Source organism: Euprymna scolopes, chromosome 18 (assembly GCF_053919585.1).
Source record: "Euprymna scolopes isolate OS-2025 chromosome 18, ASM5391958v1, whole genome shotgun sequence".
Lineage (NCBI taxonomy): Eukaryota > Metazoa > Mollusca > Cephalopoda > Sepiida > Sepiolidae > Euprymna > Euprymna scolopes.
In genome coordinates this window covers 43,544,499-43,570,370 of record NC_136499.1, presented here as the reverse complement: position 1 = coordinate 43,570,370, position 25,872 = coordinate 43,544,499, and the positions used below count along the sequence as shown (strand labels likewise).

At 31.2% G+C, this 25,872-nt stretch overlaps 1 protein-coding gene across 6 annotated transcripts in view; it reads right to left on the bottom strand.

The window, feature by feature from the left end:
* LOC145297594 (AP-1 complex subunit gamma-1-like) overlaps positions 1–25,872 on the bottom strand; it is a 395,164-nt gene that overhangs the window by 186,016 nt on the left and 183,276 nt on the right. For all 6 annotated transcript variants that reach the window (XM_080143647.1, XM_080143648.1, XM_080143651.1 and 3 more), the window contains 2 exons: positions 22,323–22,464; positions 19,332–19,428 (listed from right to left, as the gene is read on the bottom strand). In XM_080143647.1, coding sequence (XP_079999773.1) covers positions 19,332–19,428; positions 22,323–22,464 — 239 coding nt within the window. The remainder of the gene's footprint in view (positions 1–19,331; positions 19,429–22,322; positions 22,465–25,872) is intronic.

Genomic DNA, 25,872 nt, shown 5'->3' with positions numbered 1-25,872 from the left:
TGTAATGAAGATAACCGACATCAATACAAGGAATATTTTGTTTGTCTATTTAACTCCACATCAAACTTTTTGAGGGTTATTTAACAGCAAAGCTTTATTATTTATTGCAAAAAAAAAAAAAAAAAAAAAAAAAATACATATGATTAATTGAACAAAAGTTGCTACTTTTTACCCATGAATGGTTGGAGGTTGTGGGTTCATACTTTTCATAACAGCAATGATTACAACTGATATTAGGTTGGTGCAAAAATAATGTTATTTAACTTGAAGGTGGACGTCAAAAAACAATATTTTTGCACCAACCTAATACAATGACATTTTTGGAAATAGCAAATAACAGTATCCATTAGGCTAATAATAAACATGCAATTTGAAAAAAATAAAAAATAAAAATTTGAATTAGTTTTTCTTTTTAATTTATTTTGCTCTCATAATGTATTGTAAATTAAAAAATAATGGCCTGTTTTTCACAAAAATATATTTTTTTTTTATTTCTTATGTGCAAATGATATCTACGATGTTTTTAATTATTTGAAAAAAAAAAAAAATTCTCTAAAATTTCAAGAGAGAATTTTCTTGTCTAATGAGCAATTAATATTCACAAATGCCTTCAAACAGAAAATTGTGTAGCACCATCAATTCTAGTGGTAAAGAATTCATTCTCCATCTTATTTAGTCTCGTCTTTAGATATTTCACCACACCTTTTTAGTTAATAGAACTAAATACAATCGAACACTAGGTTAGAAAATAATTGATGCTCTGCGTTTATATATGTTTATTTATACAAACATTATTGGCTACATATGTGCATACATGTTTCTGTATTAGGGACTATTTCGTCAGGTTCAAAAAATCAATTCTAAGACCCTTAGGTTGAAGCTTAGATGACAATTCAGGACCAATCAGGTTAGCGTCTCTCTTTTGAACCCTGTCCAGAAACAAGAGACTACTAGCAGATGCACAATCCCAAATGTGACACCAATACTCCATACATGGGTGAATGGTGGCTTTGTAGAGGTACAGGATACTTTCAGGTGTAAGTAATTTTCTAGCATGGTAGACAGAGCCCACCTTCCTCGCAGCAGCCCTGCAATGCTCTCAATGTATCTGTTCCAACTCCCTGTGAAGGAGTTTGAAAGAAGTACTTTCAGGTAATGTATCTTTAACCATAGCTCTTGGTGGTGGAGAATATTTCTTGTAATTATTGAAGGAAACAAGCTTAGTTTTGGCAGCACTGAATGTGACCATCCATTTTCCCCCCATTCCACTATAGATTGGAGGTCTTCCTCTAGTATTTCTGCCATTTCCTTAGATGTGTGTTTATTTGTTTTCCCCTCATTCCTGTAATAGAGCATAGTGTCATCAGCAAATATACCTACCTCAGAGACAATTTTATCAGAGAGGTCATTTATGAATATTAGGAATAATAAGGGTCCAAGGATAGAACCCTGAGGTACGCCCACATTTATATCATACTGTACAGCTGTACGACCGTTGAGGACAACCTGGATTCTTCTCTTATTTAAGAAGGATTTAATACAAAAAGATATACTAATACTATAACATATTAAAATGATCAATTTGGGAGAGGAATATGTTCTCAACTTCTAACTCGGTGTTTGAGAGATAAAGAACTTTAATGGATCAATCGAATACCTATCTATCTCATACAGAGTTCAAGTGCTAGCCCAAGGTAGCCCCACCCCTTCATTTTGAGAACTTTGGAGGAAACTGATACAAACGAGTAAACAAGCTATAATCCTACAGAAATATAAATATCAGATTATGAAGTAATGTTTGAAGATCTGAAACTTGAAAATAAATTCTATTTTCACTTATTCTAAATTACTATTACATAATCATGATATAATCTAAAACTACTAAATTCTGCCTTAAAAAATTGAGTTTATAAAGCACAAAATCTGGTATATTTTAATAGTTATTCCGTCTGGCAGAACCAACTCAAACGATTCATAGCATTTTATAGCTGGAAAAGTTTCTTTGAGCGATTGACCAAAATTGTCAAAGATGAAGTATATATGTATATATATATATATATATAACTCAAGCAACGAATAGGGGAAGTTTACTGGTCAAGTGCTGTTGTAAGCTTCAGTCCAATATAAGTATTAATGCTTATATTTATCCCGATGGAAGTTGCGAGGCAAACACCTTCATTTATAATTTAAAGTTTTGCCACCGAGACCCATTCGTGTATTCAAATTTCTTCGACCGACGGATTTTTATCATCTCGGAATGGTATTTTTATATATTCACCGCAAATACACAGAATTTAATCTCATACTATCCTTCGTAACTGGATTTAAAACTCTGAAAACTCCTGCATTCCTCTTTTGCTTCAGGACATTTGCAGAGGATTACATCACAGTCTGAACTTAAGCAATGCGGTTTGATCTATTTTCTTCTATTCCTCTCTCTTTATCCCTTTTTCAAGCATTAATTTACAAACATAACTACACAAACTGTATTTTACACTATGACCAACATCATGGAGTGAAGTTTCATGAAATACTAAAAACCAACAAATTTGAACTTTGCTATCTTTATGATCTACTAACTAGTTTCTTTCTCTGTTGAAAAGAACCCTACATTCTTTAAAACTCTGCGGAATAAGGATATTAAGATTGGAGGTATTCTGTTGAAAATAAATTTTTGCATGTAAATCTCTGGTTTACAGTCTTTGTTTATGCTTATATATATATATATATATATATATATATATATAGTCTCTTTATACAAACATTATTGGTTACATATGTGCATACATGTTTCAGTGGAATCCTAATTCAAGGAGACCACCTCATGTATATATAGTATAATGATATGTAAAACAAAATCCATGCTAAATATCTCTACAATTAAGATTTGACTTCTTAGAAGAGTTTTCTTTTTTAATTTGTTAACTATGTTTATTGATGAGAATGGTCATTGAAATACAACAAATGGTCAATTCTCATCTAAAAAAAAAAATTCTGATATCTATATATATAAAAATGTAAAGTTGGTTCGTTCTAAAGAAATAAAACCCTATTTCTACGTTACCAATTTATTTGAAATTTTCAGACAACCCATTTTTAGAGTCGAGGTATGTTTTTATGTTATTAAAATAAATTTACCAAATTAAAATATTAAATAAAATAAATATATATTTATTTATCGTTTCTGCGAATCTGTTCTGTTGATAAAACTGAACTTCCGGTTCGATTCATTTCACAGCCACAAATTGACGAAAGGTTTCATTTTCTGTTAACTCGATAAGTAAAAAAAAAAAAAAAAAACATATTTCATTTGTTTATCTTCCAAATTTTTTAATTTACACATCTTTTCTTTATTATATAAGGCCAAAAAAAAAAAAAAAAGTTTGTTGCCTGCTTTTGAGTTTTTTTTTTTTTTCTATATAAGATTACTCATGCAGAGAGTGATCCGTGCTGAAATAATGTTATTATTTAAAAAGTCATTCTTAACATGGGGAGATAAGGATGTTTTGTACCTATTCTGTAATTTAACCTTACAATTGAATAAATAAAAAAATAAAAAAACATATCGTAAAACGTTATTTAATCGTGGAAATATGATTTAAAAAATAGCGCGGCTCTCTGCATTAGCACCATTTTTATTTATTGTTGTTGTTTCACGAATTTTCGGCCAACTATTCCTCTGGCCTTCATGAAAAGAAGTCCTTTTATAAATGTTCAGTAACTTTTTCCTTTTATTATTCTTAAAGAGTAAAACTTTTCTTATTCATGAACGGAGTACACGTGACAAATTATCAATAAATGGTTTAGTTACTTTTTTAAAAAAATGCTTGTAAAAGTGCGAAAGGCGACGTTGTTGTACAAACATTACTCCCATGCTTAATTTCTATACTTATAGGTTTTTGGAATTTTTTTTTCACTGGATTATTATTGATTGGACACTAATTAAACAGATTATTAAAAAAAAAAAAAAATGTAAAAAAGAAATCATTATTTCGACATTTGAAAGTGGTGCTCACTTTTTAGTTACAACGTTCTGATAAATCAGTCACCCATTTTGTAAGCAATAAAAACGCGGTATATCAAAACCATAGAAAGTAAAAATAATGAGTCTCTACCGCATTTGTAAGTCAGAAATATATTTGTTTCTCAAAGAAAAAAAAATAGAGAGAACAGGACTTTTTTTTTATTGTTTTCATGAAAATAAAGTTTCGAGATTTTTAATTATTTTTTTTTTTTTTACTTATTTAGTCAGTTTGTGGTTTTTTTTTTTTAAATTGCTTTTGTGAAAGGTGAGTTTTTTTTCAAAACTTTTGTTTTGTTTCTTTTTAATTTTTTTAAAGTATTATAAATTTCACTAACATGCTGGAGAAATGTTTAATAATTTGGTATTTTTTTAGATTAGGTCCACCTCCACAATTTTCCTTTCAATGACGACATTTATAGGTTTCCGAGTATGCTGGACACGCAAATTGCATTGAAATTTTGCGGAAATAAATAGTTGTATTATGCATTCTTCGGCGGCCATCTTTTTACGTCCACACGCGCCATAAACAAATACACACACGTAAAAAAGATGGCCGCCAAAGATTACAATGCATAATACAACTTTTTATATCTTGATAACTACTTATTTCTGCAAAATTTTGATGCGATTTTCGTATTCAGCATAGTCGAAAACCATTTCAAGTCGTCATTTAAAAGAAAATTGATGAGGTGGACCTAATCTAAAAATTTACCAATAATTTTTAATCCCGTACGCCTCCCGATACATTGCTTCGTCAACATGCGACCATTTTATATCTCCCGAAGACACTTCCGTATTTAGAAAAAAAAAATAAATAAATAAAAAGTGACCGATTTACCAGAACGTGGTAACTAAAAAGTGAGTATCCCTTTCAAATGTTGAAATGATTTTTTTTTTTTTTCAATTTTTTTTCATAATCTGGTTAGTGTTCAATCAATAATAATCCAGTGAAAAAATTTCAAAAAACCTATCAGTATAGAAACTCCACCACGTAAGTAAATAAATAAAAAATGCTACGTGCGCATGCGTTAGCCTTGACTAGGGGGGTACTAAGGGAACGACCATTAAATAATTCTGCGGGTCGCCATGGAACTCAACGCCCAAGGAGTATCAAAATAGTTTTCATGATCTGAAGAAATTTTTTTTTCCGAAAAGTGGGTGATCACTTTTCCATCTAAATTTAACTTAAAATGAGCACCCACTTTCTGGCCACCTGAGGAAGGGGCATTTATTTTCGTGTTTATTGGCTTAAAGGTTTTTTTGACAAGGCAGTTTGGTACGCGAATGCATATTTAACAGTTTTCGTTTATGCTCACGCATAGCATAAACAAAGGCTACGTCTGTGAAATGGAAAATAGTCCCAGAGTTCAGGGGTTAATACCATGCAAAAGAAATCAAACAAAAAGACTTTTTAGCCAAGAAACACACAGAAAGAAAAAAAAAATAGCATCCATTTTTTTTTTTATCGAATTCATTTGCTGTTTTTATTGAAAACTATTTTCCCCCGGATTTTTGATATAATTTTCCATTAAGGGCTGTGCGTCTCACGTTCGTAAATAACAAAATTTTTTTTGTAGATTTTGGTGTGCTAAAAACGAATCTGCAAACTGTTTCCGTCACAAAAAAATAGTTTTATGATATGAAGAAATTACTTTTTCGAAAAAGTGGCGATCACTTTTCCATGTAAATTTAACTTAAAATGAGCACCCACTTTCTAGCCACCTGAGAGAGGGGGATTTTTTCCCATGTTTATTGGCTAAACAGCTTTCGTTTATGCTTACGCATAGCGTAAACGAAGGCTACGGCTGTTAAATGGAAAATAGTCCCAGAGTTCAGGGGTTATTACCATGCAAAAGAAATCAAACAAAAAACTTTTTAGCCAAGAAACAGAAAAATGCCCCTCTCTCAGGTGGCCAGAAAGTGGGTGCTCATTCTAAGTTAAATTTACATTGAAAAGTGATCACCCACTTTTCGAAAAAGTAATTTCATGAATGTCATGAAAACTTTTTTTTTGCTACGTAAACGGTTTGCAGATTCGTTTTTAGCACACCGAAATCTACAATAAAATATTTTGCTATATATGAACGTGAAACGGGCCTTAAAGTAAAATAATACCGGATTTTTTGAGCAGATTTGCCGTTTAGTTGTACAAATATCCTCAAACCAGGTAATCACTAAAAGGGATTTTTAAAAGTCGTCACCTGTATCGAGCAAAAGTTTAAAACCACCGATTATATGCCAGCCTATATCATGGTAACATATATTGAGTGAGTTCCTAACAGTATTTTTAGTTTAAACTCATTTTCCCAAAATTTCCCCAAACTTAACATGTTCGATACAGTCTGCCGCCATTTGTATTTTTCAGATATACCGATAAACATTGAATGTTTTTGAACCGATTATACATTACATAAAAACACTAAAATCTTATCCAGTTAGGTAGAACACTTACTTTTCTTGCCTTTGATAACATTTATTTGTTATATATTTATCTTTTGACAACTTCTTTGTATCTGTGTTTAGTAATATAAGCCCTTTTCATTTAATGTAACGTTTAGTCGGCTCGAAAAACAGTGTTTATTGGTGTATTTGAAAGCTACAAATGGTGGTGGACACTGTTGATTACTTTAAGTTAGAGAAAGTGAGTTAAAACTAAAAAAACTATACAAAATACTGTCAGAAACCTATCCATTATGCCAGCCTATGTCATGGTAACATATGTTCGGTGAGTTTCAGACACTGTTTTGTATAGTTTTTAGTTTTCAACTTACTTTCCCAAACTTAACGTATTCAACAGAATTCGCGACCATTTCTGTTTTTGAGCCAATTAAACATTTTACATTACATAAAAAAACTAAACAATTATCCAATTAGGTAGAAACGTAAATTACCTTACCTTTGCTTTCATTTATTTGTTTTTGGACGACTTTTTCGAATCTGTGTATAGTAACCCCCCTCCCCCCACCATCAACCAAATATTAATTACTAAATCACATTTTTTAAAACAACAAAAAAAAAAAAGCATTTAGCGTTTCAACATTTTTGCTACGTTCGGCTTCATCCACTGATTGTTGGTTAAGTCCAAAACATGAATGATTGACAGAAACTCTCGAGGATCCAGATCAAATTCTGCAAGAGCACCATTTTTTTCAGTTTCGCCTTCTTTTTCACTTTTTGCAGTGGATTGCTGTACTAATATAAGAAACATGCATTTTCTCTTTTATTAAATTTTTCCATTACACCAAATTGAGCCACTGCAACGCGTGGCAGGGTACAGCTAGTATATATATATATATATGAGAATAATAGGAATGGGAAATGAAGTCACAAAACTATATATTCAGATTGTATTCCTTTATTGAATAAATGAACCAAACAATTAGTTGGGGGATAGAAAGGACTCTTTATGCCAAGGCATTTCGAAGCCTAATGCTTCTCATCAGAAGAGTAGAGAAGATGCTTAGTAATATAGTGGAGATGTACATAATATATATATATATATATATATATATATATATATATATATATATATATATATATATATTAAAAAATACTCGGTAACAGAGTGGGGATGTGTGTGTGTATATATATATATATATATATATATATATATTTTGAAAAAGTATTTCTTACCATGAATGCAGTGTATTCTTATAATGAAAGATCTATTTAGTTATATTACTTAATTAACCGGAATTCTTATCAAGATGAGTAATTTGTATTATTTATCCATTTATTTATCCTATTGTTGGCCACCTGACAAAGGTGAAAGGAATAGTTGGCCGAAACGTCATGAAACAACAACTAAAAGATGAGGATAATAGTCTGCAATAAATAAATGGATAAATAATCTATTTAGCTCTTTTGACTTTAGTATTCTTTTTCTCTCTTTTTTCTCCAATTTTCTTATCTTTTTGTTTTTGCTTGGGATGGGGAAGACATTCACTTGCAATTTCAAGGACTCCAACTGAGAGATCTGTTTTAATATTTTAACAGTCCCTTTAAACGCATTTGTTTGCATCTCTCTTGCACTTTGTTCACTGGGAATATTATGCAGATAGTTTTTGAAATTCGTTTTTATTAGCCAGGTCGTTCCCATAGTAACTGGAATAATGAAGATCTTCCTAAGATTCCAGTTTCTTTACATGTCTTACACAAGATCTTGGTATTTCGTTATCTTCTCCTGCTCAGTTCTGTTTAAGCTAGCATCATTAGAGACACTGTCTTCAATTAGGGTTGCTACTTGTTCTTTATTTCTCAATAAAGATGAAAGTGTTTCACAAAGATACACACCACCAGATGCATGACTGATAGAGTGGCAAATGGTTTGGGTCCAGTGACAATTCCAATTCCACAGTATCAGAAGTCACAAATAATTGGCATTAACATTGTCGCACACACCAAGTCTAGAGGCTTATTTCTAAGTGCAGATGAACAATGAGCTAATTAAACCTTCTAGATATCCCGCCACCCCCAGTATTTTTTCATCAAGAATTATACATAGTTTACCTTTATTAATCATAATCTGGTTTTGGTATTCAAGGTGCTGTGTCTTAGAATATGGGGTAGGCAACATCAGGTAACGTCTCTTGTCTGCTTTTCATGCAAGCAGATCCAAAGATAGCCGAGAAGATAAAGATATACTTTCCTAAGCGTAATTAGCACACTGAACTCAGCTTTAACTCAATTTTGAATTCAACTTAATTTGAACTCAACCTGCCTATGGCAATAACCATTATATATTTAGATGCTATAGCTATACAAATGAACTGGTATACAAATTAGAATAGTTAAAAAAAACTGGTTATCAGTCTAATATTAATATAATTAAGTATCTGAAAAGGTTGAATTTTAGGATAAATGGGTTTGAATTTTAAGGATAAGAAAAATCTGACACACATGAAAAAAGTGGGTAAGTGTATTTGTGGACTTGTAAATGCACAACAATCTAAGTAGGTTTCATTTGTTTTCACAAAAAAAAAAAAAAAAAAAAGTAATTTTAATGAATTTTTTTTGAGTACTGGAAAAAACAAAAACAAACATTAAGTGCACATTTATTGTGAACTACTTTCTTTTCCACCATTATGAAATGAGAAAGAAGAAAGTCTATTCATACAGGTGAGTTCGCTCAACACTTTGCAATGCTATATATTCAGTGCTCCACACAGAACGCAGTTGAAAACAATTCTGTGATTACAAAAGTGAAACATTTTTGTTCCTCCCCTTTCTCTTTTTTTTTTTTTTTTTTTAGTGAACATTACCTGTGAAAGGTCTGTTTGCTGAACAAGAATCACCTGCACAGTAAGAGATCAACCATGAAAATTATCATTGCAAATGCAAAGAAATACAGTAAGATGTTCCAGATTGTATTTGTAAATGTTATCTTTAAATTAGATAGTAAGATAGATGAATTTTAACAGAAGAAAATTTTTTTTTTTTTTTTAATAAAACATTACATAATGAACATTAGTCATAATCGTGATGTTTTCATTTCTTGAATCTTTTTTTTTAAAAAAAAGAGAATCTTGCTTTATACTTCCATTAAAATTGAATAAAACATCTCTAGCAACAAACACGCTAGCTGGAAGTGAAAATGCAGCCTCATTAACAAGTCGTGTTACACTGCTTTTGTTTAATTTGAATGAACAAATTTTATTTGAAGGAAAAATGATACAAGACACAAATCTCACTTTCTATTTGTGAATATATCTTTTGTTCAGACTTTTTTTTTATTTCCTTGGATCAGGGTATTTGTTCTTTTTACGCCTTTGTCAAAGAACAGTCCTTTGATAATCACCTGACATGATACCACACATACACAGAAAATATAAGGACAACACAAATACCCTAAGTAAAAGTGAAAGTCCAAAAGTCCATACAAAAGATACATTTAACAAAAAGATCAGTGTCGCATTGTACTTTTTATTAAAAAAAAAAAAAAAATAGCTGTGCGAATTCAGCATACTCTGGGGATTTTCTTTTACTTTCAATTTTTTTTAATCAAGTATTTTTTTTTATTTACTTTTATTTTTTTTGTTATTAGAGGTGAAAAATACTGGAAATCTGAAGAGACTTATTGTCACTAAAACTCAAAGGAACACCACCGGTTATTATGAGTGAGTATATGAGCGAGTAATTTCAGATGATGACCTTTGTGACAACTCCTTGTGAGCCAAATAATAACAAATTACTTACTATTCATCTCTTTTCTCTGGCGAGAAGAGGTAACTAAGTTCAGGAAAGTAGGGCTTGAAGCAGACAGTCTAGAGAAAGAGCACTCTGGCTGAACAAAAATTGCCTGAGCAGTCTCATCAGCATTCCCTAGTAGGAAGGGGGGGGCTCCGATGAATAGCAATAAGCTCAAAAAGTGAGAAAGTTAAGTTTGAGAAGGTGGACCTCCTAGAACTACACAGGACCATATCTCAGACCAACAGAAAATTAGGCACACCAGAACATTCAAGATACTGCCAGTCTGATTTTGGTATGAAACCATCATCCTAAAGGGTGACTGGTAGCTTTACCAAATTTTTTTGTTTTTAATGGACTTTGTAAATTTAAATTTATTATTATGGTATCGTTTGGTAATTAAATTATGCATTAAACCCATTTGTTATAAAACTGACTAACTTTGTCAAGATAATATTGTTTTAATGCTTATTTATGAACTTATTGAAAATAGCTTTAAAAATCATTCAATCTTTTAATATAAGAATTTGCCAATAATTTTAAAGCTAGAAATAACTTTCTTTGGACAGCTTAAATACTTCTGAATTCCTTTCAAATCTCAATTACAAAGTCTTTTTCTTTTTTTTCAATTATTAAAAACTTGAAATGATCAACTTGTCTGAAACAGAACCCAAATGCATTTAAGTAGATTTAATTTCATAATTTTTTAAATAGGATTTTCAAAACGTTTATTGCAATACTTTACGCTATCATATTTTTTATTTCAATAAACAATGGATTAATAGGAAAAACAAAATGATGTGTAAGTCACATATAAGCGAGAAAAACGGATCAAAAACGATAACAGACATAACTTATCTTATACAAATAAATGGTCTGTGATGCTACTGGTTCAAACAAAGCAATTTTTGGCCTCTACACAATCTGAAAGTTACAGTATTAATGCTGCTGTTTTTGTCAAACTTTTAATAGTAAAAAAATAATACTTTATGATGTATAGAAAAGGCCAGGTGTCATTTTAAAGAAAATGTTTCTCATTAAAGTATATTAAGCATACATAATTGAATTTTATCAAACAGCAGGTTTTCATCAGACAAGTGGTATATGTGTACTATTTAGATTATTCAAATTATTCTCTTCGATTTCATCATTCACACATTTTGGCTGATGCAACCTCCTACCTTCTTAAGGTAAGTTTTGTTGAACTCTAAAATCTAAATAAAATTTCAAAACGAGTGCTTCATTTAATTCATGAGGTAAATAATGCAGATGATATCTGACTACTCTCTGTAACATGTGCCGGTATCCAGTGTGCTATTAATGAGCTTCAGTATGTTGCATCACAAATTTGGAAAGAAATGCCTTAAAGACAAAAATATTGACTTGATTTTGTCCCAACAAATAAAGCACTCATCGTTCTCAGTGGTGATGTTCTTGTTAAGGGTGAAAGTTTCAAATATCTTGGCGGCACCATCACAACCATGGGTCAAGCTAGAGCTGATATCAAAGTGTGACTTTACCTTGCACATCATGCCAACTTGATTTCAAGCTTTGGTCAAGATCTAAGATAAAGCATATCATCAAGATAAGAATCTACGAAATGCTGATGCCAATGATCCTCCTTTATTGCAGCCAGTCCTGGTCAATAAGAATGGAAGATATCAAGTGATTGGAATCTGTTTGTGTCACATCCTGCATGTTCGATGCCAGCACTTACTCTTAAATAAAAGAGTATGTTTCCCTTCAACAAAGTATCCTCATTAGACATCTATGTCAGCTGGATTATACCGTTCATTGTCAACCAGGAAAATTCATCTACGAAGCAACCGTTTCAGTTCTTCTACAGGGTTGAAAAAAAAAATGTTTTTGATGAATAAAAATCTGATTGATGAGGATTCAAGCTGATGCAGAACCCAACCTTGGCCTCTCCTACCTAATTTATACAGTTTGCTGTTGGAACAAGTGTATTTTTTTCGTTTAGGAAAATATCTCCACATTTACCATGCATTTTTACAGTTATCGGGGAAAAATAACTATCGTAAAACATTTAGAGATTTGTAAAGAATTGGAATGGGTAATTGTATCAGAATCAGGATTTAGTACGGAATCGGGAAAAATATTGGAATCGTCCCATTACTAATTATCATACAGACTAAAAGAAAACCTATATATATATATATATATATATATGGGTGCCCTTGTCTGTGTGTGCGGAACGATATCTATGAAAATACTGAGGAGTTGCGGTAACAGATTCAGTTCACAAGAGAAGGCCGAGGAAAACATAGGAGGAAGTGATAAAAAGTGATCTGAAAGAGGGATAAATAAAGACCTGGGTAGAGATGGGTGGCTTTGAAAGTCAATTTCTTAAAGCCATCAAACACCTATTTAGCATGTAAAATGAATGTTAAACCTAAAATGATAAAAAAAATGTTAAATCTTCTTTATTGGCTCATGTAGACTACGTTTTAGTCAATGACACAGTATGTTAAGTGGTCTAAGCCAGATTTAAAAAAAATTTTTTTTAAAAAAGCGAAAGAAAGAAAAAATATTTTTGAAAAAATATTTTAAAAGCACTTTCACATTTTAAGATCAATCTCTTAATATAATGGCGGCAATTCTACATATGTATACAGAGAAAGTGGTGCAACAGTTACGATGCATAGGCAAGTTACTATCAAACTTGTAAAGGAGTTTTTAATCTTTGAAGAATCAATAGATAGAATATGGAAAGACTTTAAAATAAGTTGGATTAGGATATTTGTGAATCCTCAGAGTCGAACCTTATACCTTCCAATTCGACAATCTTAATTACTATAAAGATTTTATTTTTTAACATAATTCTGATCAATTATACATAGTTTACAATTTTAGCTATTAGCTTTTGGATTATCATCCATGATGCAGAAAAGATAAGAGTAGAAATTGTGCTGATGTATGCAAAAGGCAATGCCAGCTTGCAATCAGTTGCAGATATTTAAATTTATTAAATTATTTGAATGTTAACCACCCAAATAGTTCACTGTGTAATTGACTATCAGTAAAACTATTTTTAAAGAAACAGGTAATATCTATGACCAGCCCCAAAATGAAAAGTATGCAGACACAAGAAAAATAACCTACATAACTCATTGCAAAATGTGTCACAGGAAGCCAGTGCAGAGAGACATTCTGTTTGTTACATTTTGTCTCACAATCATTTTCTGTCATACAAATTGTACTTAGTAGATTTTAAAGAAAATAAATAAAATTATAATTGATAATACATATATTTTTTTTATTAACGACCTAAGCAATTGTATCTGCTTAGATCTTTATTGAAAAAGATCTCAATTATTAAATCATTTCTTTCTGATAGGTTCACAAGAGTAGTAGTTGAGGGGCAAAAATCAGAAGCTCACAGTATTAATACCGGTGTCCATCCTGGGCCCAACTCTTTTCCTGATCTACATTAATGATCTTCCAAATCACATCCTTACATCATTTGTAGACATTTATGCTGACGACACTACCATTTATGGTAGCACATCTAAGACAGTAAACAACCAAGTTCTCTCCAATTCTCTCTCCTCTGATCTTGAGCACGTAGTACAATGGGGTAAGGAGTGGCTGGTTACTTTTAATGCATCTAAAACCAAGCTTCTTTCTTTACATCATCAACATTCTGATCCACATCTGGCATCAATTGAAATGAATGGCTCTCGTCTTCAGGAGGCCTCAAGTTTTGACAAGCTTCTTGGCTTGACCATTACTCCTGATCTTAAATGGAACACATACATCAAATCTGTTGCCAAGGCCGCTGGAAAAATGGTGGGATCTTTCTATCGATCCGGTAGATATCTCACTGCTGATGCTATTCTCTATCTATATAAGAGCCAGGTACGTCCAAGGATGGAATACTGTTGCCACATCTGGGCAGGAGCTGCTAGAAAGGACTTGTCCTGCCTTGATAGAGTTCAAAATAGACTTCGTAGCCTCGTAGGAAATGTCCTTTTCTCTTCCTTGCAACCTCTATCTCACAGAAGAGATGTTGCGAGTTTGTCTCTGATGTATCGTTATTTTCATGGAAAGTGTTCGACTGAGCTTCAATCTATGGCCCCCCCCCCCTCGCCAAACTTTCACAAGAAACACCCGTCTAGCTGTAAACACTATCAATAATTCCCCCCACTCTTTATCTGTGCCTAAACCTAAACGTAGATTCCATGAACAAAACTTCTTTCTTAGAACTGCACGCCTGTGGAATTGTCTTCCGTTTTCCTGCTTTCCGGCTGACTACAATATGGTTGTCTTCAAGTCTAACGTAAATAAGTTCTTGATGAACCGTTCCATATAAGTTATCAAATTTACCAAATTTTCATTACTAATGATTACTATATTGTCCAATTTCTACTGTACACTCTTTAACCCTTATCCTTGAGTGGCCTCTTGGCCTTGATAATGTGGTGATGCCTATGCAAAAAAAAAAAAATCCTCCATTTTAAGAATCTACCTAGTTAGAATAAGTATTTTTTCTGAATGAAACTGAAGTAAAATACATATTTTTTTTACTGTAAAGAACATTTATGCAAGCATAAAAAATGGGCTAGTTAGAATCGAACATCAATTCATCAGATTCACCGCGATCAATGACAAGCTTTAAGAGACCAGCTTTAAAAGGAAAATGAAAAAAGAAAACAATAATAGACGTCATTATGTAAAAAAATTGATCCTCAAATATGAAAAAGTGGAAATGAAACTTTTTTTTTTCCTTTTAAAATTTACAAAAATATTATTAAAAAATTTTTTTTATAAGTTTGGATAACATGACTCCATATACTATTCCATAAAAATAGTCTCATTGATCGAAAAATAGACTATAAGAGCCAATAAAGAAGATTTAATAATTGAAATATTTTGTTTATCTTTTAATACTATTTATATATCAGCAGATGTTTCTCTAAATATAACTTTATAAAACTATTACGCTAGTGACAATCTATATTAAAAACACATTGGCTGCAACAATAATTTCATGTTTGACTCAGAACTTGCACATCATTAATTATCTCTTCTGGCCAATTCATTGTGATATTAATACACAACTGTTTTTTTCAATTATGATGCAATCTACTTATTTTAATATCATCAATCAGCTATTACTCTGAAAATCAGTAAGTCCTAAAACATTTTATTAAAATTTAATTGCTTCAAGCTAACTACAGCACTCTCTGACCCTTCTTGGCTAGGAGCAAAGTGTAGTATCTGTTCTAATACTGCACTCCATCTTTTTTCTGTTCATAAGCAGTAAAGAAGAAGTACTTCGAGACTGAGGCAATTTTTATTTTTGTTCCAATCTAGCCCCTTTTGGAGGGGAATTAGATTTTTTTTTCCCCGACATTAAAAATTGACAGTGTATCTCATGAGAAGGCAAGTAAATAGAAACTACAAGACTATTAATCTAGATATGTAAGTAGGTAGTTTGACTATAGTCAAAGGCAACTTGAAGGCTCCCTTATCATTGGCTACTACATCAAGATGTAGGGGACGGTTTCACTACTTTCCCAGGATCTTTGATCCTCGTTTTATAATACTGGGTGTTTAGCAAATAGGCATCAAGTATAATTTTTTTTTCAGTCTCTAATATGACTCAAGCGAGGATTGAATACTGGTCTTCCAGTCCATTAACAAATACTAATCATTATGCCAAATTGGGTGATATCTCTATCTTTACTATTATATAAAAGGAAGTTTGTGCATGTGTGAGTTCATTTCCTATGGACTTGAAAACATCTGGGACAATTTTTATGCAATTTCACACAAGTTTACTTATATGCCTGGCAGTGTTCTTAGGTTTTGTATTGGAATGTCTTGATAATCGAAATAATCCGATGAGAGGCGATTTTGACCAAAATTAACAATTTACACAGCCTAACATCAGAAGTGCATTTGTGAAGTTTAATTACCACACAAGCTGAAAGGTGAGACATAAAATCAACAGTAGGTTCTTTTATATAACAGGGGCGTGTTCAAAATGAATTTTTGTTTAGAACACAGTTGAACCATGATATTTGACATTTTCATTTTAAACTTTAATTCAAATCGTTATATATAAAAATAGTTTCATAAAATCAACAATACGTTCTCTACAGTACAATGTAGATGACAATGTATTGTGGTCTAAGTTACCGTAGGGAGGCATGTAAAGCTTCCTCCTGGTACACCGCGATGGGCCCCCAACTAGAGCAAGCAATAAATCGATTTGATTGAAAAGTTGATCCATTTCAATGACAATAAAAATATGGGAGTGTGAAACATTCATTGATCATCAATTCTGAGCAACATCTGGTCTTCCTGGTAATCAAGGCTAAAAGCCACTTGAGGAGAAGAGTTAAAGAAATGAATAAATTGTCAGTTTAATAAATATGAGACGCTATTGAAAATGATGAATAAAATGAACAAAATTTGATGATTTATGACAAGTATTTGTTTACATTGGATTTGAATTCATATTACTTGTACTCTTCAGACTATTGTTCTCATCTAGAGAGTCATTTTTAGAACGTTTCCGTTGATGCAACCTCCAACCTTCTTCAGGTGTATCTTGTCAAACTCTGGAATCTCAATAGAATTTCAAATGAAACCTTTTATTTACTTCATGGGGTAGCATACTCTCATTCCGTCAGCCATGACTGGATAGAGGACCTATGTAATTCTCAATAATATTTTTCGATCACTTACACTGAGGATTGAACCTTCAACCTTCTACAGAATATCACTTTACAACTGATTTTTTTCAAGTACTCTAACCACTACACCATGCAGAAAGTTCATATGAATTTTAGGAATCTTAAACGTATTTTATTTCTAGATGTAAATATTGCTATTTATTACTATATATATATATATATATATATTTTTGTAGTCATCGACATACAGTCCTGTTTCGTTCTATCACAACTTATCAGTGCCGCTACACTAGCATCTCTCCCTAGCCAAGGATTGAACCTAGAACCGTCGTGTTGACAGTCGGCAGTTCTCCCACTCGACCATGAAGGCGACGCCCGTAAATAACTCGTTGGAATGTCTATTTATGGACACCCGCCACCACTTTTATAGTGCTGAAATCGCCCGTTTGTAAACAAACAACGAGCTTTGCATTTTTCAGCCAATTTAGTAGCGGGCGAGATTATTTACGACAGTGCTCTACCCAAAGAGGGGGGCTTAAAATATATATATATATATATATATATATATTTTCACAATGTTTCGAGAGATATAACACTCAAGCTGAGAACAGTAGTTCAAAAATTCCAAATAATACGAATAACAAATCCTTAACTCAAAAATTCAGAAAGGTGATATTGGATTTGAAGTTGACCCTGTTGTAGCCTGCAGGAAAGCAGACCTGTGGTAATGTGTTCCACAGATGAAAAGTTCTCAGAAAGAAAATGTTTATAGAAATTGTGTTTAAGGAAGGAATAATGAAAAGTCTTTGCAGTTGTGGTAAAAAGGAAGAGATTTGCTTTGGAATGTCTTACAAAGAGAAGCTAGAAATTTAAACTCAGTCGAACACCTTTCATGGAAATAAGGATAAAATAGAGAAAGACGAACAATGTCTCTTCTCTGAGAATGTGGCTGTAGGGACAAGAAGAGATCATCTCTCACTAGACTGCAAAGTTAATTTTTAACGCCTTTCAAAGCAAAAAAAGAGTTCTGAGTGGCATCTCCTCAGATGTGACTGCATTTGTAAGTCTTATATATATATCTGTAATATAAAGCTGAACGTCTGTGTGTGTGTCTGGTCATGAATAGGCTCCTATATGGTTGACTATTATAGAAAACTGATTACATATAATGATAGATGTATCGAGACACAGGAATGGGTATGTTTGATCTGGCATAATGATGATTCATTAAAATTGTGGGGTCTGTGTACACACCTGGTCCACAAAGTATGGAAATAAAAAATTAAAAAAAAAAAAAAAAAAAAAAAAAGAAAACGTTTACAAGTGTTTTTGATATAGATGTACATAATAATACTTTGATAAGTATGTTTTAACTTTAAAAGGGATGGTATAATAAAATTGTGGGGTCTGCATTTGCACCTGGCCTCCATAGAATGGAAATAGGTACAAACTTTAATTAAGACTTTTCATATCTATCTGCGTAAGTATACTTTGATAATTATGTTTCAGTTTGAAGAAATATGGTATAATAAAATTATGGGGTGTTCGTTTGCACCTGACCTCCATAGAATGGAAATACGTCACAAAGTTTAACAAGGTTTTTTAATATAGATCCACAGAATATTGTGATAAGTGTTTCAGTGTGAACAGGTATGGTATAATAAATTATGGAGTTTATCTATTTTATTTTTACTTTCATCATATTTTGCTTTGGTTTTGATGCCCCCAAATTCGAAGCTATCTCTTTACAACCCTTCCTTTTCATAACCTATCGTACTTTCATAAATCAGAGTCCATTTTCTGTAGGCTGTTTTTGAACCCAGTCAACGACGGGTACTTTTGCTAATATATATATATATATATATATATATATATATACACACACACACACACAGGATTGTGTCAGAAGTCAGGTATTTTCTCAAGCACCCTTATCCCTGAGTGGCTTCCGGGCCTTGATAAGTGGTGATCACTGTGTAAAAAAAAAAAAAAAAGCAGTAAAATAATCCAACCACTTTACTTAGCAGCAGACATCCCAACCTAGTAGACTGCACAAGTAATAATTACAACAGCTGTTGCATATACCATATCTAAAGTAGAAATCTTCATCTATTCATTTAATGCCGCTTTGTGCAGAAATCAGACATTGGTCTCATCATCTCAATGGGTTAGCATTAAGAACAGCATCAGGTCTATAAAAATTCTTTGTTTCACATAAGTAAATGATTTCCAAAGAAAATCAGATAGCTTGGAAGTCAATTTCAGGAGGCCATCCAGCACAAGCCAGCATGTAAAAATGAATGTTAAACCAAATATGATGATGATGATGATACTTGAATTATAACAGCATTTCAGTCTTTTTTTTTTTTAAAGTATCCTGCACAAAAGACTACAAATTTTAATAGAAAATATATATATATATATATATATATATATAAAAGAAAATCACCACCTACCATGGTTTTTCTCATTGAGCAAAGACCTGGTAGCTGGAATGAACATCTCCATTAAATCTGGAACTTTTCTGATAATTCGGAAAGCACAAAGAGTTGCCTAAAAAAAAAAAAAAATACACGGAAAAAGAATAATTAAGAATAAGATACGAATAAGTTAAAGAATATCATTTTCTACAAACTTCTAAATGTAAAATATAATAGAAAATGTAAAAACTTTTAGATAAACAACTAGCTGTGCCTACTCTGAGATGTCTGGAAATCTTTTTACTTTTATTTGGTTCATTGAATCTCTATAGTTGCTTTTTCTCTATATTTTGTAAGAAAATATTTACATTTTTGGAAAGACAATTCAATTTTTAGAATTAAAAAAATTTTTTTTTTTTTTTTTTTTTTTAAATCAAATTAATTGCATCATTTGATGATTACATTGATTGAATAAAATTATAGCATAGTTAAGCTAAAAATATGACATTTTATTTTGTAGAATTTGCCTGAAAGCAAGAACAAAATATTTATTTTACAAAAATCCATTCTTATGTTTAAGTATTAGTTTGAAATTATCTTTTTTTAAATTATGGTCAAATTTTCTTAAAAATAAAACATGTTATTAGATATGTAAATTTAAATTCCTAGTAAAATCCAATTATTTGATTTTTTTTGTTAGATTTCTTTACTTTCTTTTTATTTTATTAAATCTGATCTTAAATGGAACACATACATTAAATCTGTTGCCAAAGCCGCTGGAAAAATGGTGGGATCCTTCTATCGATCCAGTAGATAAGCAATTCTATTTCTATATAAGAACCAGGTACGTCCAAGGATGGAGTACTGTTGTCACATCTGGGCAGGAACTGCTAGAAAGGACTTATCCTGCTTTGATAGAATTCAAAATAAACTTCGTAGCCTCGTAGGGGATGTCCTTTTCTCTTCCCTGCAACCTCTTTCTCACAGAAGAGATGTTGTGAGTTTGTCTATGCTTTATCGTTATTTTCATGGCAGATGCTCGACTGAGCTCCAATCTATGGTTCCCCCCCCCCCCTCGCCAAACTTTCACAAGAAATACCCGTCTAGCAGAAAACACTATCAATAATTACCCTCACTCTTTATCTGTGCCTAAACGTAGATTCTTTCTTAGAACTGCACGCCTATGGAATTGTCTTCCGTTTTCCTGCTTTCCAGCTGACTACAATATGGTTGTCTTCAAGTCTAACGTAAACAAGTTTTTGATGAGCCATTCCATATAAGTTTACAAATTTATCGAAATTCCATTACTAACGATTACTATATTGTCCAATTTCTACTCTACACTTTTTAACCCTGATCCTTGAGTGGCCTCTTGGCCTTGATAAGTGGCGATGCCTATGTAAAAAAAAAAAAAAAAATCTGTCCTATTGCAAAAATAATCTTCTGTTAGTAGTAAAAAAACTTTTTCAGTCAGCCATGAAAGGATTTATGTTTCTTAAGTGTATTAAATGATAGAAAACTAAAATCCTGAGAAAAATTGCTTCATTTTAGGTTGCGACTTCCAAAGCTCAATATGCACGGATCAATATGTTTGTTTGGTGTTGAATGGCTTAATCAACCATTCTATGGTAATTTTAAGGCCAAACAGTTTTATTATTATTATTATTATTTTTAAATTTAAAATCAACATATATGAAATGCTGTTTGCTTTATGCCAGGGTAACAGATCACTAGTGCTACATTTTTTCTGAGACAAATACAAGATCAGAAGATTGTAGATGCGTTTCTGGCTTGTGAAACACTTTTGTCTTGTAGAATACGGGTGCTTATTATTCTATTTTTAGATTTTCTAGTATAGTTCAATTGTTTTTAAGAAATTTGATATCATTTATTTAGACAATGTTGAAAATTTTTTCTAAGTTACTTGGAACAACTAGGATCTTATTGCTTCGAAATCTTCACATTCAATTAGTATGTGTTTAATGGACATAAGTTTTTGACATGGTATACATAAAGGGGAATCGTCTCTTTTTAGGATGTGAAAGTGTGTTGTGATGGTATAACCTATATGTAAGTCTGACTAGGGTTACTTCTTCCTTTCTTTGCTTCCTACATCCCAGCTGCCATTCTTTGATAATAGGGGATATGTGGTGTAATTTTTTTATTAGGGCAGTCGTTCCAGGCTTCCTGCCATTTAGTGGAATGTTAATAATAGTTGGGAATCTGTATGGAAACTTCATTGTAACGGCTTTTTTTATAAGTAAATTTTGGATTAAGTATTTAACAAAATTATAACATTATAAATTTGTTATTGGTATAAAAACGATATTAGTGATAAAGTCACATTTTATCTACCCAAATATTAAACCGATGATTAATATAAGCAAAAAATTAAATCTGATATATATATATATATTACCAAAAAAATTAAATCTGATTTAAATATATATTATCAAAAAATTAAATCTGATATAAATATATATATAACAGACAAAAATACTAACTTTATATATTAGAAAATGTTGAAAGAAAATTTATTCTATCATACACAAGAAAATATAGTTCTATAATAATATTCAAAAAAGAAAAACTAAATAGAATAATTTACAAAAATGGAAGAATATGAGAAAAAAAAAGTATTAAATTAAGTATTAAAGGTGGTTTTACATTGTTTTCATTAAATATTATTAATTTATATTATTATTAATAAATATCATTAAATGAGGAATCATTTCAAGTTAAAATTTGAGTTTTGTTTTTACAAACACAACATCAGGCCAAATTTGGTGGCTGTATTGTTTTCCATATAAGCTTTTAAAATAATGTATATAGTTTGCAAATATGCTTTTCTCAACTTTAAATGCATTACATTTAATGAAAAAGAATCCTCATTTAATAATATGTAACAAAAAGAGAAAACTACTTTTATACCTGATCAGATTTTTTTTTTTAATTATCATAGAAAGATTTTGTGATGTTGAGTTTTTTTTTTATTCATATAATGAAAAAAAAAAAAAAATTATATACCTTTTTCTTAATATAAGCATTTGAAGATTTTAACAATTTTTCAACTTCTCCAGCCAAATCTCTGCTCATCTCTGTAGAACATACAGAACCCAAGGTACATAATGCCAGACTCTGGATATATTGGTTCTGATGAGTAAGATCACTGAAACGACAAGAATTAAGAGCATTAGTTTAGCAAGTAATAGAAGAAACATTTGAACAATGGTTTATAGAAATTTGATTTAAAACAAAATAAAAACCCCCAAAAACTATTTTAAATACATATGTGTGGTGACAGTGGGGAGAGACTAAGGGATAAACGACCATGATGAGCATGCGCCTGCTGCAAGGAAACAGTGACTATACACGAGCATTAATCTAGAACCATTTTCTTTTGAGGCAAGGGTCATGATGGTACAAAATAATTGTTGTTGGCAGTTCAAAATAGCTAAATAAAAGGAGCAGGATTTTTACTTGAGGATAGTTAATTTTTGGACACCATGTAGTCCACATGTTTATCTTTTTTTTTTCTCTTTTTTTTTAAACTTTTGCCCATGTGTTTATCTCTTTTTTATATTTTATTTTTCTTTTTTTTAACTTTTTTTTGCCCATGTGTTTATCTCTCTCTCACTTATTTTTTAAAAACTTTTGTCGGTAAAGAGAAAACAGAACTACTGCTAATACTAAGTGCAAATATCTTTTGTCAGTGAAGAGAAGAAAGAAGAACCACTACCGTTGATATTAAGAGTGAACATCTTCCCTGTTGTTAGTGTAGAGAAGAAAAGGAAAAAAATAATCTGGTTCCCTGCCTGAATACTGAGAGCTGGCATTCTGTATTCTATCAGGTCTAAATAATTTACATAACTGAAATAAGAATTAAGCAAATACATCTTTCAAAATGCTATTTTAATTACCATTTTTAATATTTTTTTCTAGACATTACTTTGTACCGATCCATGTTCACTTTTCATAAGAGTAAAAGGTGAAGTGGATTCAAATTCAAATCTTGTTGGTTTTAATAGCATTTCTTTCACTATCTTCACATGGTCCCTCTAAAGTGTCTAATTCTAAACAAAAATGGGAAAAACAACAACAAAATAAAAAAAAGTTGAAAGTTGTTCCATGGCAATTCATACAAACTTTTAACAGTTAAATTTGATTTTAAAAAATTTACATTTTTTTTTTTTTTTTTATAATATATATATAAAAAAAACACACCAAAAAACAAGGTATATTACCACTAATTTAAAAGGGATTACTGTGGTAGAAGCCAGATTTATATGGGGCAACCTTAGTGGGGAGTTGGATAGCAAGATCTTTATTCACATTATGTTTTAAATTTCTACATGTTGGTAAGTTCGGGGAAACAGAAGAGAATTCCAAAGACAAGCAGTCCAAAGAAAAAAGCTATCACAGTAAAACATTTTCTGGCATATAGAGAATTGTACAATGAAGGAGTGAGATTTTGCTGCTAGTTGGATGAGTCCAGAATGTCTTTCTTTTTTTTTTTTTTTTTTTGGAAGGGATTACAAGTGCAGTAAGTTCATTAGAGCACATTCCATGAAAGTGTTTGTAAAACAAGCATAAAGATGCAACATAGTGGTGATGAGATAGTCTGGAGTTTGACAAACAGTGCTGGACATGTTAGGTTTTTTGCACCCTGTCTAAGATGGAGAGTGGTTGGTGCACCAGCCCAGATGTGGCAACAATACTTCATGCATGAGTGAACAGTGGCTTCATAGAGATAAACTATGTACAATTTTCAATTTCTTTTTTTCTACAACTTTTCATTCATTGCTTTTGTCACCTCAAGGTGATTTGACAAAGAATTGAAAGTATTCATGATACATTTATTAATATTCTCGATTTTGAATTTGAAATGAAAGAGATTACTAAAATCAAAAAGAAAAATATATAGCAGAAGAACTGAAAAGATGAATTTATGGTTGCATAAATAAAAGCATGCTGCCTAAATACTAGTGATGGGACGATTCCAAAATTTTTCCTGATTCCGATACAATTACAGATTCCTTTCAAAATTTCCGATTCCGATTCTTTTAAAATTTATACATATTTAATTAGAGATTAATTTATATGGGCTACTAACTCTCCATCCTAAATTCTAAAATAATTTTGCTTTTAGTGGGTTCACAAATATCACTCAAAAGTAAAATTTCAATGCGAGGGTGGGGAGTACTTTTAAATATAGATATAATTTCTTTTTCAATTTGAAAAATTTCTAAATGTTTTCTCTTTATCTATTTTATCCAGACTTTGATAAATTCATTGTGATATATTCATGTATATTTTTGCTAAACCGAGATTGATACCATAAAAAAAAACAGCCGGTGTCAGACAAAGTGGCTCCAGGAAAATAAAATAAAACTTGCCCAGTCTTTGAAATTTTCTAACATTAAACTGAACTCCCTGGCCTGTAAACATTTGGCAACTAGGTGCAAAAAAAATACTTGACGTTGTAACCCGTTTGATAAGGGGATGGACAAGTGACCTCTAAAACATTTACTTAAACCAATAAAAAATGAAATGAAAGTTGAAAGGATTCGCCTACAAAAATACAAAACAAAATTAATTGCTTTTTTTCGCCATTCCTTGTCATATTTGCCAATGCCGAGTAAGGGAGCAGACAATAACCTAACCTGACAAAATCCAACACTATTATATAATACTTTTGATTTAATTAGCAATAATGTTTGATATTTTTCTAGGCAAAATATTTCTTTAAATTTAAACGATTTTTTCAATACCTTGAAAATAAACTGCATCCTTCTAAAGGTTATCTAGCAAATTTTCGCAAAGTTTCAAGTTTTATTTTGTTTATTTTACGCAGATAAAATAAATTTAGATCTTCTTTTAATGTTATCATGATCTATAGAGGTTAGTTTTACTAATAGTTTAAAAGGAATAAATATTTATCAATGGTATCAGCAATGAAAAATTAACATAATAAAATATTAAAAGAATCGGTTTTGGAATCGGAAATTAGACAAATTTTTCCGATTCTGATACCCCGAAAACTACCAATTTTTCTGATTCCCGATTAATCGGTACAACACTACTAAATACACAATTTTCAGTTTACATACGCAACATAACTGACAAAATGGATAAAAATGATAGTGCTTCTTTATACGTAAATCACTACTTTCTTTTTTTGTTTTTTTATTATTAATCGTTCAATTTTTAGAGATGGATTCTCCAATAGTTATAAGCTCTTAGAATTTTGGTGCATTTCAATTAAAAAAAAGTTATTAAAAATAACAGTTCTGACAGTCCTTTAGGCTGCAAATTCTGGAATTCTATGTACATCTGGTAATTTAAATGTACTAATGACAAAATAATTAGGAGGACATGAATTTATTCTGTTGATACATGGAGGGTGGATGTCTTGAATGTTGTTTTTTTTTCTCTTATTAAGATAGTTGTGTAATAATAAGTTTAAATCTACATATTTAAAGATAGCATTAAATATAATAACTTTAGAGGAATATTAAATCTGGATAGTATAGGGAGATGTGTATACAACCGGAGACTTTGTTATTTTACAAAAATA